The sequence below is a fragment of the Sinocyclocheilus grahami genome, unplaced genomic scaffold, assembly GCF_001515645.1.
Source record: "Sinocyclocheilus grahami isolate Dianchi unplaced genomic scaffold, SAMN03320097.WGS_v1.1 scaffold106.1, whole genome shotgun sequence".
Classification (NCBI taxonomy): Eukaryota; Metazoa; Chordata; class Actinopteri; order Cypriniformes; family Cyprinidae; genus Sinocyclocheilus; species Sinocyclocheilus grahami.
Genome location: NW_015505285.1, coordinates 506896 through 526455, shown reverse-complemented (window position 1 = coordinate 526455; position 19560 = coordinate 506896). Strand labels below are relative to the sequence as shown.

The window sequence follows — 19560 nt, the reverse complement described above, 5'->3', positions numbered from 1 at the left end:
TGCAAAGATAAGCAGTATTGTGTTTGTGTGTGTGAAATAAGACACTGGGAGGGGCTGTGGGGCGGTGGGTCTGGTTGCGGTCTGGTGTTACTGCAGTAAATACCTGCAGCTGCTACATCTGCAAAACTCAAAATGGAAAAAGAGAAAGCATACACACGCATACGTATCTGTATCATCCCACCGGCCCACCTTGGGTAGTAAAATATCCTCACACCAGCTGCTTCAGGTGATTATAATTCCTCCCTATTAATGGTGTGTGTGTGTGTTTGTTTGTTTGTGTGTGAATAAGGAGTGTCCTCCTCAGAGAAAATGTGGTAAACCTCTGTCAGACACGCATGCACACACACACACACAGTATTGTTACTGTATTGTGTTTATTGTGTCAGATGGTGGGCTCGTTTTACAGTGTCCAAATCCTCAGATTTGCATGTGTGTGTGTGTAGGTGCTGAGCTAATGAATTTTGACAAGATATTTTTAGCCTCATGAAACCTTAGAATAACTGAATATTTGGAATACAGAGAAGTGTGCCCATATATGGTGATTTGTTCTGGACTGAGGTGAATAGGACTGAAATGTATTTGTGATGAACAAGGCTGAATAAGTACAATGAACTGGGGTCAGTCTAACTCGGTTACAGTGAGAGTTTGTTGTAGTGTAGCTATAGTGGCAAATTGTATCATGAAAACAGTTATCAAAAGAACATATCAAAGACTATGGCATAGAAAGTGTTAATGTCAGGCATCACTATCAAAAAAGTAGTGGCATAAAGTATAAAGAAGTTCCATATTGTCGTACACTTTTGGGCATGGGAATTCTTATTACAGTTTTTCTGAGCTTTGGCTCAATTCTAGAATGAGATTTGTTTCTTAAAATGGAAAGGTCTTTGAATACTTAGTTTCTTGTTCACACTAGATTAGAATTTTTTATTCATTTATTCATTTTAAAAATGGGATGTGTGCAAAAAAAAAGTACATTAACACTGCACAATCAATTGCATTGTAAAGTTTATAGAATATGTAAACAAAAAAGTGCTTGAAGGAACACATGCTGCTGAATATTTTTATGGAAACCGTGATACATTTTTTTTCAGGATTTTTTTTGATGAATAGGCAAGGCAAGGCAAGGCAAGTTTATTTGTATAGCACATTTCATACACAATGGTAATTCAAAGTGCTTTACATAAAATAAAATAAAAACAATAATCACAGCCCCATAGCATGATGGACCCTACACCAAATTTAACAGTGGGGAGCAGGTTAGAATAGAAAGTTTAGACATCATTATATTATCACAAACAAACAATAGATACATTTTCTGATTATTATTATAAGTAATGCATTTACTTATTGAACAGTGGTGTCATGTCATTGCTACAGCCTTTATTTTATAAAAGCAATAAGCAGCTTTACCATATAAGAAATCTTTACCCTTAGTAAAATTGCAGGATGGCCTCAAGTTGCTAATTGCTTTAGTACAATAATAATGGTAATCATTAGGTAACTTGATATACATCACAATACATGGTATTATCGTTGATGCATAAATTACCAATGTTCTCAAAAGTGTCAAAATTAATTAAACAAAAATATTTGCGTGAAAGAGAGAGAGAAAGAGACATTGAAGAAAATGTGTACAAATGAACCTCAGTCTTGGACAACCCTTTTTTAACAGCCAAGCAGATGGACTCACAGACAGACAGTCAGACCGGTTTGTGCTTCATGCCATAAAAATGGAATGAAACAGAATTAAATGCAACTCTGCCAATAAGAGCAAGAAAAAAGGAGTGTAGACTGAATGGCCATATGCTGTGTGTGTGTGTGTGTGTGTGTGTGTGTGAATGTTCTTCAGTATTTTGGGGTGAGTCAGCATACAGAGTGATGTTCAGCTCAGATGAAGCGAGAACAAAACATTGGGAATATGAAAGACAGAAAGATAGTACAAGCTGAAGAAGCATAGTAAAGCCTGAAATCACTTCCAGGACATTGTGGGGACAGTCAGTGGTCAGCAACTGACTAAACATACTAAATAATGTCTTTGTGTGAGGATTAGGTCTTTAAATTTAGGGGACAGAAAATACCAAGTCATTGGAAATGTGTGTGTTGGATCTTAGTTAAACATCCTTTTCTTGACTTTTTCCATTCACTTCTTCATCTACTGGTTCATTCATGCTTCATTCTGCCCGTGCTTTTCTCCTGCACTGTGTGCCTGTGTGTGTGTGTGTGTGTGTGTCAGGAGAAATTGTAACTCTCCTATATCAATATCTATATGCTAAAAAAAACTTGGTTGCTACACATTTACTATAATAAAATCATGGTTAATTTTCGTAAGGGATGTTTTGCCATTTATTTTCTTATTGTGACATTACTGTATTATTATTAGGAATGCACTAATATTAAAATCCTGGCTAATACCAATAAACCAATAATTACTTTCATGTTATGACTGATACACAATTAAATGTTGATATTAAAATACCATAAATTAAAAATAAAATAATTAAAAACTAAAATCAGGCATTTTAAATGCCACAAATAAATATAATGATCACAACATAATATTTATAACATATACCATTACAGTATGAACATTACATTAATTATTAACATTACATTAAATTGACATTAATTTTAAGATTTATATTTGGCAGTGTTATTTAATTATGTTTTTAAAGATTAACTTTAATATTGATACCTATAAAATGCCTAATATCGTCAAATAGTTGATATGTCATACGATTATTGGCAGTATACCTAACTTTTGTGACAGTTATTAGTATTAATAAAAATGAATCGTTGTCAATATTTATTTAATTATAAATACTTAAATTTTTTATGTATTAATATAATACAACCTGATGACTTCTTATGTGGTTGTTTTATTTTGGGCTGTAATATGACCCATAAATTCCTTCGTAAATTCCTAAAGACTTAGCACTTGACACAAGACTGGCCAAATCACACATCTGCACTGTTAAACTCAAGACTAGATCATGAGGTGTTCTGCTTATCTACTTTATTAGCTGTAGAAACGGTTTGTTATTTCTTTCAGACATTCCATATTTCATGTTTTTGTTTAAACATTGTCAATCTGCATTGAATGTTACTGTTTTCCACAAGAATGGACAAGTGGGGTATGTGCATGTGTGAGTAGGTGTGTGTGTATAAAATCAGCATATGGCTGGTCGAGAACAGACACATTCTGAGGTCAGAGGGTGTGCGTGATGGGAAAAGAAAAGCATTTGCACAGAAACTTCCTCTCTAACGTTGAGTTGGCAGCCGTATGTTAGCAGGTAATTACAGTAAAAGAGCGTACAGCTACTCGCAGCATGGTCACGGACATCGGCTTAACGGCCACAGCAGAAGTAAATGACAGTAATTACCTCTCAACCATGTTAGAGAGAGAGAGCAAAGCAAAATAAGAGTGAAAGATTAAGAGAAAGAGAGAGACAGTGGAGAGAAGCGAGCGAGAGAGAAAAGAAGTCCATTAGGGTAATGTGCAGTAAAATTTCTCTTAGAGCGCCATGACTCGTTAAGTGGTCTCCATCTGTCTCGCTTTTTAAACTCAGGAAATATGAAAATCATTTATAATTGAGAATATCCAGGCATGCCCCGAGCTGGTTTGTGCATGTTAACTGGCATGGTCAGAGCTCCCACATTGCTCCCACAGAGCATCCCAAACTGAGCAAAGGCTTCATTAGAAAATCACATTGATTCATGAATGAGTGGTGTCTGTCAGCCTTATTTTTCTCCGCATCATTCTGCAGCAGCCAGCTTCTTTCATATCAAATCACTTCAAGTAATGCACTAAAGATTGAATTACTAATTCAAAATCAGATGTGCGTTTGTATGTATGTACTGTATATATTTAGTTTTGTTCTATCAGTATTTTACTATAAAAAATATCTAAACATCCTTAAAACAAGTCAAATTTAGTTGAGAAGCAAAAGTAATATAATAAGACTTTCTTCTGAGAATATATTTTGAAGTTACCCACTTGTTTTAAACATAAATCTCATTATAAAATAGTTGTGCATACAGCAAGAAACTGTGGGGTAAAAAGAAAAAAATAATTTAAGGTATATTCTCTGAAAACACATCTTATTTTATGCAGTTATCTAATGTAAATTTATCTTGTTTTAAGTATGTTTATTTTTACTGGAAAATAAGGTTAGGAAAACTGATTAAGAAACTACTTTACGTCTTGGAAGTAGACTTGTGTTACTATGCTATGTGTATATGTATGCAAGCGTGTCTACTTCCAGCGAGCCACCCTCTCTCTCTCTCTCTCTCTCTCTCTCTCTCTCTCTTTATCCGTGTGATGAATGTCCATCATTGACAGTAGTGGCATATGATAAATGCCTTCATTATCTTCAGTGGAACTCTGGCTTTGGCAGTCAATTCACTAGTCTTAAGAGAAATCTCTGTGTCTGCAGTCTGCTCAGGCAGGCCTGAGGCAAATCCTATTCTGATTCGGATTCAAAAGCGGTATTGGCATTATAATCAAAGTTTTAAAGTGCCAATGCATTAGTAAACAGTACACACATTTGGACACAACACATATCAACAGAAGCTTGCATAGGGCTTTGTAGCTATTGGATTTCCTCTGTGTTCAGCTTGTGTGTAGTTATAGCATGAGAGTGTCATTTGTTTCTACTTCATTTTGGGGCAAATTCAAGAATGTAGCACATTACCATATAGTATTTTAGCGTGAAACATGCCTGCTTTCTATGTTAATTAGGTGTATAATAGACACTAATAATAATAATTATACCACAAGCTAGCACTCAGAACCAATTCACAAAAATTTGGGTGTGTTTGCACCATTACTTCATTTGCATAAACCTTTAGTAAATTGAGAACTAAAACAACTGAAACAGTGCATGCAAATGAACAATGCAATTCATTCTTTGTGAATTCCCCATTCTGTGTGCAGTTAGTTGTGTTGCCAGGTCTGTCTTTGTCTACCTGTCTGTCTTTATGACAAGCCAATGTTTGCAAATCACTTTCTATGTACTCTACTCGCCAGGCCTGAGGCAAATTTTCTGCACTCAACTACTTTGACTGACCTCCTCTCTGGAGAGTGACAGCCTTATCAACTCCAAGACAGTTTTGTTGAGTGGTTGGACAGACAAAACTATCCTGGCAGAAAGAGTGTCAGAGAAAAGGAGTGAGACAGAGGCAGTGTTCAATCATTTAGTAGTATTTCTTTCTTATAGGATAGTTATGTCGATGTTCACCTTTCTATGGTTTGGCCTGTCTATCCCCCCTGTTAAGTTATTCTTTGTGTCAGCAGTAGACATCATATTCTTTAATTACACAGAGTTCCCCAGTTCTGTCTTACTCTCACATGTACACACAACCAACATTTTCTGTCTCACAGGTTTAAGCCCCTCGTTCCTGTCTATCTCAGTCGGTTGTCACTGTCTTTCTCAGTTAGTGTCACCTGCAGTGCCACAGATACACACTCACATACACACACTCAAAATCCACATGCATAATTGCCCCTTGAAGGGAAAACCTTTTAGTCGTGGCTGTCAGAGTTTGACCCTGCAGCTTGCCTTGGGCAGCTGACTCCTGACATCTTGTAATGAGTGTGCCTGTGTATGTGAGGATGCATGTGTCAAAAATACAGAAAGCCAATGTGTTAGGACGAGTTAGAGAACAATAATCAGAGAAATACACAATAAATACCCCTTTTAGCATTTTATATATATATTTCATTTCATTGTTACATAATTGCATATTTATTACTAACATATAGATTTATTTTAAATATTTAAATGCATTATACATATTTAATATATATGTTTATATTTTATTTTGTATTTTTATTGTACAATATTATTTCTGTATTCTGAGAGAGATGATCATCTTGATTTGATTTTAATATTTCATGACATAAACCACATTTTTCTTCACACTTGGTTTGTTATATTTAATGCCTATTCTGTAAACCCCTAATCTTACATAGATCTGACACTTCACAGAACACACACACACACTCTCTTCACACACTGTGTCATCAGACTAAGTAATATAGAAGGACAGCCATACTCTTTTAATGATGTCTTAGTCCACAGAGAGTGCTTGAGAGTGCATTAGTATGCTTTAATAGACATTGTGATGTGTTAATCTCTAGTTTAGGTTGTTCATTGTGCGGTTGTTCATGTTACAGGTCTGCGATTGGTGCAAACACATCCGCCACACTAAGGAATACCTGGATTTTGGAGCGGGTGAAAGACGGCTCCAGTTCTGCAGTGCAAAGTGTCTGAACCAGTATAAAATGGACATATTCTATAAAGAGACTCAGGCCGCACTGCCTGGGGGTTTATGTAACCCTCCTCTCCCCACGAGTGATATGAAATCAGAGAGCGCAGCGGGTGTACAACTCCTTACACCCGAGTCCTGGAGCGCACCTCTAAATGAGCTCCGCAGTCGCAAGGCACCTTCACCAGGGGGTGTCACCACTGTAGCTGGACCCTTTGGATCCACCTCAGGGTCACCATCTGAAACTGGAACTGTGTGTTCCTCCTCGTCCTCGTCATCCTCGTCATCATCATCTACGAAAATCCCCACACCGCGGCCACACGAAAGCCCCGCATTACCGCCACCTCCTCCTCTGCCACCGATAGCAGGTTTACATCCAGCTCTGGGTGTGCAACCCGGCAGCCCACCGATGGTGATGACACCGCGTGGCCCAATTCCTCTCCCTCTCTTTATGGAGCACCAGATGATGCAGCAGATTCGCCCTCCGTTCCTACGTCCCCCAGGCCCCAACAGCCCACATTCCAATCCCATGATTCCTGGCATTGGGCCACCACCTCCTCCTCGGACTTTGGGTCATCCATCAAGCCCTATGCACCGCCCGCTCCTTTCCCCCCACATACACCCATCCTCCACACCAACCCTTTCTGGGAACCCTCCGGGTATGATGCCCCCTTATCCCGGTGGCCACATGCCAGCCTTGCCTTTCCCCCCAGTTAACATGATGCCACCTGGATCCATCCCAGTTCCACCCATTATGAATATTGGCATACCTTCTCTGGCCCCCCTAGTGCCACCACCAACATTATTAGTGCCCTATCCAGTGATTGTGCCATTACCAGTCCCCATACCCATTCCAGTGCCCATACCATTCAGTCCGCAGGCTTCTGGTAACCGATCAGGAGATGATGGAACGCTTCAGAACGCTGCGAGCGAGCGGAGTGATTCAAAAGCACCGCCACCATTTTCTCAAAGAACCTCCAGAGGGGAGAGGAGGGACTTTCAGCAAGCCCCTCCCACCTCAGATACACTTTCGCCAGGATTTTCCAAACAGACGGAGCAGGGCAGGGCAAACATGGCGGAGCTGATGGTTAAAACAGAGAACTCTGGTAACGGAAGCTCTGGACACTCCCAAAAAGACACACCAGCAGATGGAGTCATTGATTTAACAACCAGTCGCCGTTCCCGGCAACAGCTAGTTATCCAGAGGGCTGTAACCTGTGTTCAGGTAAAAGCAGAGCCCGGGTTAAGCCCACCACCTGCAGTTTTGGGTGAAACTGAGGTGGATGGGTCGGCCGGTACTAGCACAGGTACAATAGAAGATAACCACAGAGACAGTAATGCTGAAAGCCCGTTGGCTAGCGTGGCTCTGCCTTGTGCCAACCCGTCCTACTGCAGCGGCACACCGCCACTTTCTCAGCCAATCGCATGCAGTGCCTCCACTGTTCCTAGCAACACCACCACAGCTAAATCTGAGCCTGGCTCCGCTACACCCTGCAATGTGATTGTTAATGGGAGCTGTAATGTGCCTCCAGCCGAGAGTTCGATCAGAACACCTCTGTTAGAGCAGCGCCCTCTAGTGGACCCCTGCCGCAGAACTGCCGCTGTGTGCGACGAGCCTGCGGGGGCCGATCTAGAAGGAGAGGACCTGAAAGAGAACAGCTGCTTAGCAACAGAAAGAGACTCAGCAGGTAAGAGAAGCTCAAATGACCAGCCTGCCATTACTGCAGTAACAGGGGAGGACAAACCTCAGAGCCCTGAAGATGCCCCATCTGATGAGGACCATGCCTACGCCCTGCCCCTAATGCCCAAACCTGGCTGTGTCATTCAGCCCGTGCCCAAACCTGCTGACAAAACCGCTGCCATTTTGCCCTGTGGCTTGACAGCCCCATTAACAGGAACCGTTCCAATGGAAATGGAGCCTCCGCTGAAGAGAAGGTGTCTGCGTATCCGCAATCAGAACAAGTGAAATAGAGGACAGGTGAGAATCACATTTTGTCCACTTCCTTAGTAGTCTTATGATTTACTGCATGTCTGCCTTCACTCTTAGATTGCTTTAAGCGCTATAATGCCGTAAAAATTATTATTTTTTTATTAAAGAAATTGTTCATACAAATATAAAAAATTATTTTCATTTACACACCCCCAGGTTGCACCAAATCTGTAATTCTTCCGTGAAACACAAAAAGTGAATTTTGAAAAATGTAGGCCTACTTTGTCTCTTTTCTATACAATTAAATGTTTAACAAGAGCTTTTTAACTTCAAAAGGAAGCAAAAGCACCATAAAATTATCATGAAAGTTCATATAAGTCTATATAACTCACTAATATATCAAACATACCCTACCATTAAACTGCATGGTGTTAAGATTTTTTGTAAAAAAAAAATTTATTTAAAGAAATCTCTGATACTCACCAATGTTACATTGAGAGTATTTGATCAAAAAATACAGTAATATTGTGAAATATTATTACAATTTAAAACAACTGTATTCTATTTGAATATATCTTAACATTTAATTCATTCCTGTGATGGCAATGCTGAATTTTCACTGTTACAGTCTTCATCCTCAGAATCCTTTATGATCCTTCAGCAATCATTCTAATATGCTGATTTGGTGCTCCAGAGACATTTATATTATCATCTATGTTGAAAACAGTTGTGCAGCTTCATGTTTTTGTGGAAGCCACAATACATTTTTCAGGAATCTTTGATGAATAGAAAGTTCAAAAGAACTGTATTTATTATAAATGTCTTTACTGTCAATTCTAATCATTTTAATGCATCCTTGCTGAAATAAATCATTTTGGAGCTTGACAGCCTCAGTCCCCATTGACATGAGGGGAGTAAATAATGACAAAACTTTGATTTTAGGATGAACTATCCCTTTAATACTCTGATAACTCTTAAATTTATCCCTGAATTGATCCTTTATTCATATAAATCATTCAAACAGATCAAAAAAGACCAACAAGGCTGTATGTGACAATTTACCCATTACTCTTTTTTCTCTTCTTTCACTCTCTTTTATTTTCCCCACCTCTCTCTTATAGAAATCACCATCTCACCAAAGGGATAAAGAGGACTGCACTGCAGCAGAGACCATCAGCTGTCCACAGACTTCATCCACAATCCAGCCAATCAAGATGTCAACCTTGTTTTCTCCACTTTTCCAAACACGCACATGAACGTTGCGACATAATATGCACACCGATCATCGGGATTGGGCAGCAGTCTGCTCTGTCTCCACCCATTTCGGCTAAACAAAGACTGACATAAAGTGTTAATCTGGGAAGTAGATCGGACGTGATGTTTGACCTTCAACTGCGATATCTTCAGGCAAAGTCTGTTCTCAGTCTACTTGTTGATGAAAGAGATACTTCTCATCCTCTCCACTCGACCCCTCCATCCACGGCTTGTTGAGAGGACTTTCCAACTACTGGTTGGAGGCGGCATTACAGTGTACATATACAGATTTCCAAAAAGGTGGAGCTTAAGCCAAACACAATAGATCTGCCAGGCTGCCAATCAAACACGCTCATGAATAACTATAATTTGGAATAGGGCCAGTCAAATCCTGCCACAGATGGATGGACCAGTTTTCTGCTTTGTGTGTGCATTCAAAGAAGCTCGGTTTGATCTGTCTGTACGTTTGGAGTCGGATGATTCTGATTCAATAGCTTCAGTCAGAAAGACTTATACAGATGCAGAGTTGCTCTAAAACTCTGAATACTCTCTCCTCTCAAATCCTTCTCCCCCTCACTTCCTCTGACTATGTGTATCAGTATCTGCAACACCAGCAAAACACTCTGTACTCTTTCTTAACCTCTTTCCCTTTCTCTCCTTTCTGAGGGAGAGGTGTTCTGGAACCGGACACCAAAAAAGACAGGAAGAGAGAAACGCACACACACCCTGGAGGGAGTACAAAAACAGAAGGATGGAGTGAACTTTCGTTTTATCCCTGGGAAGAAGCTGGAAACTCATCCATCGTTGGAGAAGAAAACTAGAAGATAAGTAGTCTGCACTACTGGAGAACAGTGTATGTGGATGGTTTGCTGGTTTATTGTGCAATGAAAATTCATTCACTCACTGATTTGATTGAGGATTACAGGGTACAGACCTCACCAAGCATTTTGGCGAACTGTTAAAATGGCTGCTAGCTTTGCGGCCATTGGCTTGGAGACTGTCCCACCCAGTCTGTTCAATCACAAGCGCTCATTGCCACGCCGCACAGCTCAGCGAAGAGTCGGTCTAACACTGCTGGTGGGTTGTGTACACACTGTCCTGATGTATCAGATGGCTTAGATGGAAATCAGTGTCCACAGGGGCATTTGGGTTGGATTTCTCATTATTTATATCAGTATCCATCTTATTGCAGTGCTCTTATTTAAGAAAAATCCCTCCTGGGTTTGCTATCAAGAGTACAATCAAAACCAGTGGAGAAGTCAGTAAGCGTCTCGGGCAGCTGTGAGCTGGTGTCAAGGGTGCATTCTTGAGGTTTTTTTATGCTTTATTTTTTGCCAAATCCCAATCAGTGCTAAATTATGTTCATCACTTCCTTTCCAGCTATGGTTACAGGAACAGTTTCAGTTAGTTCCAAGGTGCCTCAGTGTAGAGTTCACTTACACAAGATGCCAAGAACATTTAGCTTAAAGGTAGACTGGGTTGGTTAGGTGGACACAGAGCCAAAATGATTTTAGTTACACAGAGTACTATAAGAGCTTAATGCATGGTTAGCACCTGGGTGCATAGGTTATTTGTTTTGACTAAAGTGGAAGAGTGAACCTTAAAGCCAAGCGTGTGCGTGTTTGTGTGTGTGTGTAATTGGGAGAAGGTGTATCAGATTTCTGGCCAAAATGGAGTCCAGTTTGACAAAACATTCAAGTTTGCCAATTTATTTTGGGAGAAGGTCTAAAATTCAAGTCAAAAATTTGTCAAGCAATGTGTCGGAAATCACAAGGAGGATGAAAAATCAAAAATACACAAATCAAAAATACACATGATTTGACAATATCGATGAATACAAAAGTTTCAGTCATACATGAAAAGAGGAAATAAATCTAAACATTTTCATTTAAACAATTTACTGAGAGCAGACTTTCAGATCATACATACTTTGTTTTACGTTTTTTGTTTGTTCTTTACTTTAGTCACTTTGATATACTTTTTTCGTTTTTTATTTTTGTTGTTTTTAGTTGCTTTTTAATTGCTTCTTTGTTTTGCTTTCTTTTTTTGGTTTCGTTTATTTTTCCTTTTTTTGTTGTTACTTTTATCATTTTTTGTTTTGTTTGGAGTGAACCTTAAAGCCAAGCGTGTGCGTGTTTGTGTGTGTGTGTAATTGGGAGAAGGTGTATCAGATTTCTGGCCAAAATGGAGTCCAGTTTGACAAAACATTCAAGTTTGCCAATTTATTTTGGGAGAAGGTCTAAAATTCAAGTCAAAAATTTGTCAAGCAATGTGTCGGAAATCACAAGGAGGATGAAAAATCAAAAATACACAAATCAAAAATACACATGATTTGACAATATCGATGAATACAAAAGTTTCAGTCATACATGAAAAGAGGAAATAAATCTAAACATTTTCATTTAAACAATTTACTGAGAGCAGACTTTCAGATCATACATACTTTGTTTTACGTTTTTTGTTTGTTCTTTACTTTAGTCACTTTGATATACTTTTTTCGTTTTTTATTTTTGTTGTTTTTAGTTGCTTTTTAATTGCTTCTTTGTTTTGCTTTCTTTTTTTGGTTTCGTTTATTTTTCCTTTTTTTGTTGTTACTTTTATCATTTTTTGTTTTGTTTTTAATTTTCTTCTGTTTCTATCTTTTGTTTTGTTTTATTTATTTTTTCTCCGATTACTCTCATATAAACTAAGTTTAACTGGCCAACACTGACCCAAATCTCCCCTTCAACCTTTACCACTTCTCTCTCTCCCTCTTTTCCCCTCTTCTTTTTCTCTCTGCTCTTGGACGACGTACAAAGAAGAGTGCAATCCTACCCTATCCCTCTGTACTTTTTGCTGCAGGATTCAGTTTCACAGTGGTATACTTTTTTAAGAGTAGGCTCAGAGGTCTAATTGTGACTGGTTAGAGTAAGGACTGGATTTCTCTCTGGGGTTCGTATGTGGTGGAGTCTCATTCCAGTGTCAGATTTAAACACACACACACACACACACACACACACACACACATTCCTGTGTCAGACTTATTTTGTCAGTGCTGATACGGCTGGCTGACCCTCCGTCTGGATGGAGGTGTTACAGAAAGCAGATTGATAAAAAGGGCAAAATGTCAGGGAAGCATAAACACACACACCCAGTATACACGTTCAGTCCATGTGTTTGGTGTGTGTGTGTTTATAGGAGAAACAGTGAATCTCAGTGTTGATCTGAGAATCTTGATACTTTGTGTGCGGCGCAACCAAACGTGCATTACATGTCTGGATTGGTCGCGAGGAGCCAGCAACAGCATCATATGTCGTTCTCATTATTGACTCAAATTTCCTAGCTTTTTTCCTCTCTCTCCTCCTCCTCTTTCATTCTCAGCCCTTTTACTTCCCCCCCCCCCTTATTTGTTTTCACTTAAAGTAATTATTTACTAAGTTAGTATTTTAAATATGCCACAGTGAGCTATGGAAGCCTTTTTCCACCTCAGAGTAAAAAACAAAAAATGTAATTGTGAGATCAATTTTAAATAAGAACATAAGTCACACTGTGAGATATAAAGTCACAATGATAGGAAATAAAGTTGCAATTATGAGAAATATTCGCAACTGCAAGAAATATTCACACTGTGAGATACAAAGTCTCAATGCAAGACAAAGTTGCAATTATGAAATAAAATGTCTCAAATTCAATTGCAAGAAAAACATCTGCTTTGCAAGATATACATTAGCAATTTGGCAAAATCAAAGCAGAAATGGTGAAATATAGTCCCAGTATGAGATTTAAATCTATAATTGGGAAACATAAGAGTCACATTTTTTTTACTCTGATATCCAGATGTTCTGAAAACAAAAAGCACCAATTCACCAATTTTGTCACTCTGGCCTATACAATATTATTCCCATTTTCAAACTTACTTCCTCTATAACAGTGTACTCTTAAAATAAGCAATTACAGCTTGTTTATGTTGATTAATAGGGTGTTTGAAGGACAATTTAAGGTCACGTCATACAGAAATCACTTCCTATAGCTGCACACACCACCCAAACACCCATTACTGCTTATCTCACAGACATGAAATATGATTTTTTTCACTTCCCTGTGTGTGGTATTGTGTGTGTGCTTGTGTGACCTTGCTGTTGTAACCGGAGCAGCACAGACTGGGCTGGGACAGATATAGCCCTGAAACCCAACACTGTTGTAGTGTCTGCGGTCCCACGCAGACAAGACAATGACACCAGCAAAAACGTACGTGTGTGTGGGGGGGGACACAGCAGATGAAGCTGTCCTTGACAACAACACAGAGACACTGTGTATGTATGTGTACATTGTATGGAAGAGATAGTCAAACACTGTAAAATTGTGTCAACTATAATAAATGGCCACAAAACAATATAATTTCTCTCATAAAGTTCCAGTGATCTTTTAAAAAAATTAGAAACTCCTATTTGATTTACTGTCCAGTGCTTTCTAAATGACATGATGGTGATCCAGAGTTTCCAGAGTGAAAAATATCCAGTGTGTTTATTATGGGGTTGCCAGATCTTCCTAAAAATAATTTTTTCCCCCCAAAAACAAGCCCGAAATAAGCGATTTCTCTCATCAAAATACACCACCTTTCAAAAGTCTGAGGTAAAGAAAAATCAGTAAAACCATTAATATTGTGAAATATTATTACAATTTAAAATAGCTGTTTTTGTTTGAATACATTTTCAAATGTAAGTTATTCCTGTGAAAATGCCATGAATTGACAAAGCTGAATTTTCAGCATTTATTACTTCAGTCTTCAGGTGTCACATGATCCTTCAGAAATCATTCTAATATTTTTATTTGGTGCTCAAGAATGATTTCTTATTGTGAGTGTTGGAAACAGTTGTGCTGCTAATATTTTTGTGGATTCTTTGATGAATGGAAAGTTCAAAAGAACAGAATTGCTACTGTCACATGATCAATTTAATGCTTCCTTGTTGAGTAGAATTTAATTAAAAAAAATCTTACTGGCCTTAAACTTTTGAATGGTAGTATAAGTCTAAAAATAAGCAATTTTTATATGAAAAAAAAAACAAAAACATGAGAGTTAAATGTGGAGTCATGTCAGTGGTCGGGTCACACGTTCATGCCATTGGGGTAAAATAAATACAAGACTTAATTCTGGAAATAATCCCAAAACAATGCGACCCATATTTACAAGCAACTTTATAAAAAAGGAGCAAAGTTGTTTACAATAAAAGACCATGGCAACATTAGTCCACTAGAGGGAAGCGAAGTGTGTTCTGTCAACAAGCTCAAAGAAGCACACATTAGAGATGCAAGGAGCTAAAATGAACTGAAATAACAAACCATAGAGCTTGAGTGCAATACTGTAATCCAAGAGCGTTTCAAAGGATCTACTAGAGAGGCGCCTGTTTTAGTGGCCAAACTGTCTTTCAGCCCCGAGGCTGGGTACAGAGAGAGCACTTGGCTTTTTCATTCACCAAAATTAGTCATTATGAATGTTTGGAGGGCTTCTGTTTAATCAGACTGGGGGAACATGAGCACTGCTGTGGCCAAAGATCAGCCACACGCACAGAAACAAGATGGAGATGCAGAAACCCATACAGCCAACTCAAATACCAGCAAAACCAATCAATCAGTGCATCCCTAATCGAGCAGTGTTATACAACTCAAACTAAACAACAATCACAGCAACGTCAGCTCTACTGTAAAGATGTCAAATCAAGAGAACTGGAAAAGTGAGAGGCAGCTTATGTGAGTTTTCAACATCTATAGTATGTGACAAAGGGGTCAGTAATATCGCAACACTCCTGTAGCCATGTAAGAAATGTTTTTCCCATCATTCCTGTGGGCGGTATTAAGAGGATGGCTTTGTCAACAGCCGGAATTATGCAACAACAAATTCTTATTTCTGCACTCTGTGTGAAAATAAGCAATTACAGCTTGTTTATGTTGATTAATAGGGTGTTTGAAGGACAATTTAAGGTCACGTCATACAGAAATCACTTCCTATAGCTGCACACACCACCCAAACACCCATTACTGCTTATCTCACAGACATGAAATATGATTTTTTTCACTTCCCTGTGTGTGTATATGTGTGTGTGCTTGTGTGACCTTGCTGTTGTAACCGGAGCAGCACAGACTGGGCTGGGACAGATATAGCCCTGAAACCCAACACTGTTGTAGTGTCTGCGGTCCCACGCAGACAAGACAATGACACCAGCAAAAACGTACGTGTGTGTGGGGGGGGACACAGCAGATGAAGCTGTCCTTGACAACAACACAGAGACACTGTGTATGTATGTGTACATTGTATGGAAGAGATAGTCATTGCACTTATGGTAAACACTGTAAAACTGTGTCAACTATAATAAATGGCCACAAAACAATATAATTTCTCTCATAAAGTTCCAGTGATCTTTTAAAAAAATTAGAAACTCCTATTTGATTTACTGTCCAGTGCTTTCTAAATGACATGATGGTGATCCAGAGTTTCCAGAGTGAAAAATATCCAGTGTGTTTATTATGGGGTTGCCAGATCTTCCTAAAAAGAAAAAAACTTTCCCAAAAACAAGCCCGAAATAAGCGATTTCTCTCATCAAAATACACCACCTTTCAAAAGTCTGAGGTAAAGAAAAATCAGTAAAACCATTAATATTGTGAAATATTATTACAATTTAAAATAGCTGTTTTTGTTTGAATACATTTTCAAATGTAAGTTATTCCTGTGAAAATGCCATGAATTGACAAAGCTGAATTTTCAGCATTTATTACTTCAGTCTTCAGGTGTCACATGATCCTTCAGAAATCATTCTAATATTTTTATTTGGTGCTCAAGAATGATTTCTTATTGTGAGTGTTGGAAACAGTTGTGCTGCTAATATTTTTGTGGATTCTTTGATGAATGGAAAGTTCAAAAGAACAGAATTGCTACTGTCACATGATCAATTTAATGCTTCCTTGTTGAGTAGAATTTAATTAAAAAAAAATCTTACTGGCCTTAAACTTTTGAATGGTAGTATAAGTCTAAAAATAAGCAATTTTTATATGAAAAAAAAAACAAAAACATGAGAGTTAAATGTGGAGTCATGTCAGTGGTCGGGTCACACGTTCATGCCATTGGGGTAAAATAAATACAAGACTTAATTCTGGAAATAATCCCAAAACAATGCGACCCATATTTACAAGCAACTTTATAAAAAAGGAGCAAAGTTGTTTACAATAAAAGACCATGGCAACATTAGTCCACTAGAGGGAAGCGAAGTGTGTTCTGTCAACAAGCTCAAAGAAGCACACATGAGAGATGCAAGGAGCTAAAATGAACTGAAATAACAAACCATAGAGCTTGAGTGCAATACTGTAATCCAAGAGCGTTTCAAAGGATCTACTAGAGAGGCGCCTGTTTTAGTGGCCAAACTGTCTTTCAGCCCCGAGGCTGGGTACAGAGAGAGCACTTGGCTTTTTCATTCACCAAAATTAGTCATTATGAATGTTTGGAGGGCTTCTGTTTAATCAGACTGGGGGAACATGAGCACTGCTGTGGCCAAAGATCAGCCACACGCACAGAAACAAGATGGAGATGCAGAAACCCATACAGCCAACTCAAATACCAGCAAAACCAATCAATCAGTGCATCCCTAATCGAGCAGTGTTATACAACTCAAACTAAACAACAATCACAGCAACGTCAGCTCTACTGTAAAGATGTCAAATCAAGAGAACTGGAAAAGTGAGAGGCAGCTTATGTGAGTTTTCAACATCTATAGTATGTGACAAAGGGGTCAGTAATATCGCAACACTCCTGTAGCCATGTAAGAAATGTTTTTCCCATCATTCCTGTGGGCGGTATTAAGAGGATGGCTTTGTCAACAGCCGGAATTATGCAACAACAAATTCTTATTTCTGCACTCTGTGTGAGAGACACTATGTCTGTGTAAAATAACAAGAGCAAACTGCAGTTTTTAAGGATCTAATGTTAAAGGTTTTTTTAGGCGAACATTTGAGCTGCCTTAATTCTTTGTGCTCTGTAATTAACAATGCCTGCTTGTTTAAAAAAAGCAAAACCCACTTTGTAAAAAAAAAACTAAACACACACACACACACAACACTCCAAGAAAAAGCACTCATAAATAAGTAAATAAATAAATTACAATGGAGATGAATGGAAATGTCCACTGCACTATTGTGCGTGTGCATTAAATTAATTTGTGTATATGTTTTTCTACACATATTTCTTCACATAGCAATCCACACACTTAACCGTTAAAGCTTTAGTAATTTTGCTGTTTTTCTCACTTTTATTAGTTTTTAAAAAATATCTAAAATTCTAGAATTATTTTAATTTGATTCATTTCAAAACATTTGACTTCATGACATTTTACATTTGTATGAATTTCCATTATTTGTAAAGATTTTATGACTTGCATTTTAATGGCTTTTTATGACTAATCATTGTAAACCACACAAAACTGAAACAGGGTTATTATCGTAATTAAAAGTAAAGTAAACTTGAAACAAAATAAACATTATCTGAAATAAAATATAAAAAACGTAGTTATTTTAATTTAATGATACTTTATTTATCTTTAAGTACTAAAATAATCCAAACTAAAAAGATTAAAACGAATAAATAAAAATGTAAAGAAAAAAGAGACGCATATAGACATATAAAAAAAAAACTAATAAGAATTACAAAACAACAAAATTACTAAAATGAAAACAGAAAATATAAAAGAAAAATATAAAAAAGATTTTGGAGATCGATTAATAATAATGTTAAATATCAACTATGTTTTTATGGATGGCCAAAAAGTGTCCGACCCAGTTCTTCCTCTTCTTCCTGTTTGTGTGTAGGTTTATAGTGTTCATGTCCTATCAGATGTATTATGACTACCCACCGCTCACATACCTGGAGTATCCCATCCTCATTGCACAAGGTGAGCACAGCTGACAGACCAGACTCTGATGCTTAAGCACTCCAAATCCAGTCTCAGCTGTAATTTCAATCTTGTGTGTCCACAGATGTCATTGTGCTCCTGTTAATCCTGCACTACAACAGGAACATGAAACACAGCCTCATATACGCAGCCCTGTATCCTTCAGACCCATGCTGTCTGGTTATGCTATTCATCGGAGTCAGAAATAATATCCCAATAGCAATCAAAACCTGGCCAAGTTAAAATAAAAAAATATATATATTTAATGAGGTTTTGATGGTATGATGGTTTTCATTCCTTTACTGTAAGAATCAGGTTTGTGGGTGGATGGCAGTTGCTTACAGCACAGAAGTGGGTGATTGATCTGGCCATGGTGAGAACATGCCACTACTGATCCATATGCATTTGCATTAGTGTCATATATAGATGTATTAATGGATTCAGATTAAAGGTAAAGCATTTTTTGCAATTTCTCGGGAGGGGGGGGGGCATTTGACATGTTTCAAATGTCTTCGAAACATTTGAATGGTAATACGTTTTTTTTGCCATTGTCTCTCAGAGTTTGTGCACTGTCATTAGTGCTGGCAGTAAACTGGCACAGCTTCAGTGTCTGTGGCGCTCAAAGGACTCTGGGCAGGTCAGCGCTCTCACCTGGGCTCTGGCCACATATACATGCCTGGGTAAGTGACACAAAATAAAACCTAAGCATTTCTCCAGTCTGTCATATTGATATTGTTTGCTCTGTTGGTCAGCACGGATCTTCACCACCGTCATCACCACAGGAGACACACAAGGTCAGTAAGAGCTTCCTGATGGGATGTGAACTGAAGTGTTGATTGTCATCTTTATCTTTCATTTCTTTCTTCTCCAGTTCTCATACGGTTTGTTGTCATGAGCATTCTGAACATGTGGGTCACAGTCACAGTCGTCTACTACAAACCTCATGCAGTGAAACAGGATTAAGGGGATGCAACTTTCTGCATACAGTTTATCTCAATGTATTCTGTCTGCTGTTGGATTTTTTTTTTTTTGAAGAACTAAACTAGATTAAGGTCAGGTGCTATTTGGATGTAACACATTTAAAATATTTAAGGTTTACTGACTTTGGGTAAGTGTGTACAACCAAAAATCTTACAATGCTCTGGGTTTCCCAGTTTAGTGCTTGCAAGCCACTTTTTTGTTGAAAATTTAAATCTT

The 19560-nt window shown here is 38.2% G+C and overlaps 2 protein-coding genes across 4 annotated transcripts in view; both read left to right on the top strand.

Annotated features, from left to right (window-relative positions):
• The window catches only part of LOC107588585 (sine oculis-binding protein homolog), a 33029-nt gene extending 21674 nt beyond the window's left edge, over positions 1-11355 (top strand). For all 3 annotated transcript variants that reach the window (XM_016276728.1, XM_016276727.1, XM_016276729.1), the window contains 2 exons: positions 6176-8245; positions 9319-11355. In XM_016276728.1, the coding sequence (XP_016132214.1) occupies positions 6176-8233 (2058 nt within the window). In that variant the 3' untranslated portion in view covers positions 8234-8245; positions 9319-11355. The remainder of the gene's footprint in view (positions 1-6175; positions 8246-9318) is intronic.
• Positions 11356-18196: 6841 nt separating this feature from the next.
• Positions 18197-19560, top strand: LOC107588717 (PQ-loop repeat-containing protein 3-like). Its single transcript, XM_016276938.1, has 6 exons — positions 18197-18363; positions 18449-18518; positions 18679-18736; positions 18923-19043; positions 19116-19157; positions 19235-19560. Exons 1-6 carry the CDS (start codon positions 18216-18218, stop codon positions 19324-19326), a joined length of 531 nt encoding a protein of 176 aa, XP_016132424.1. The 5' UTR covers positions 18197-18215; the 3' UTR covers positions 19327-19560.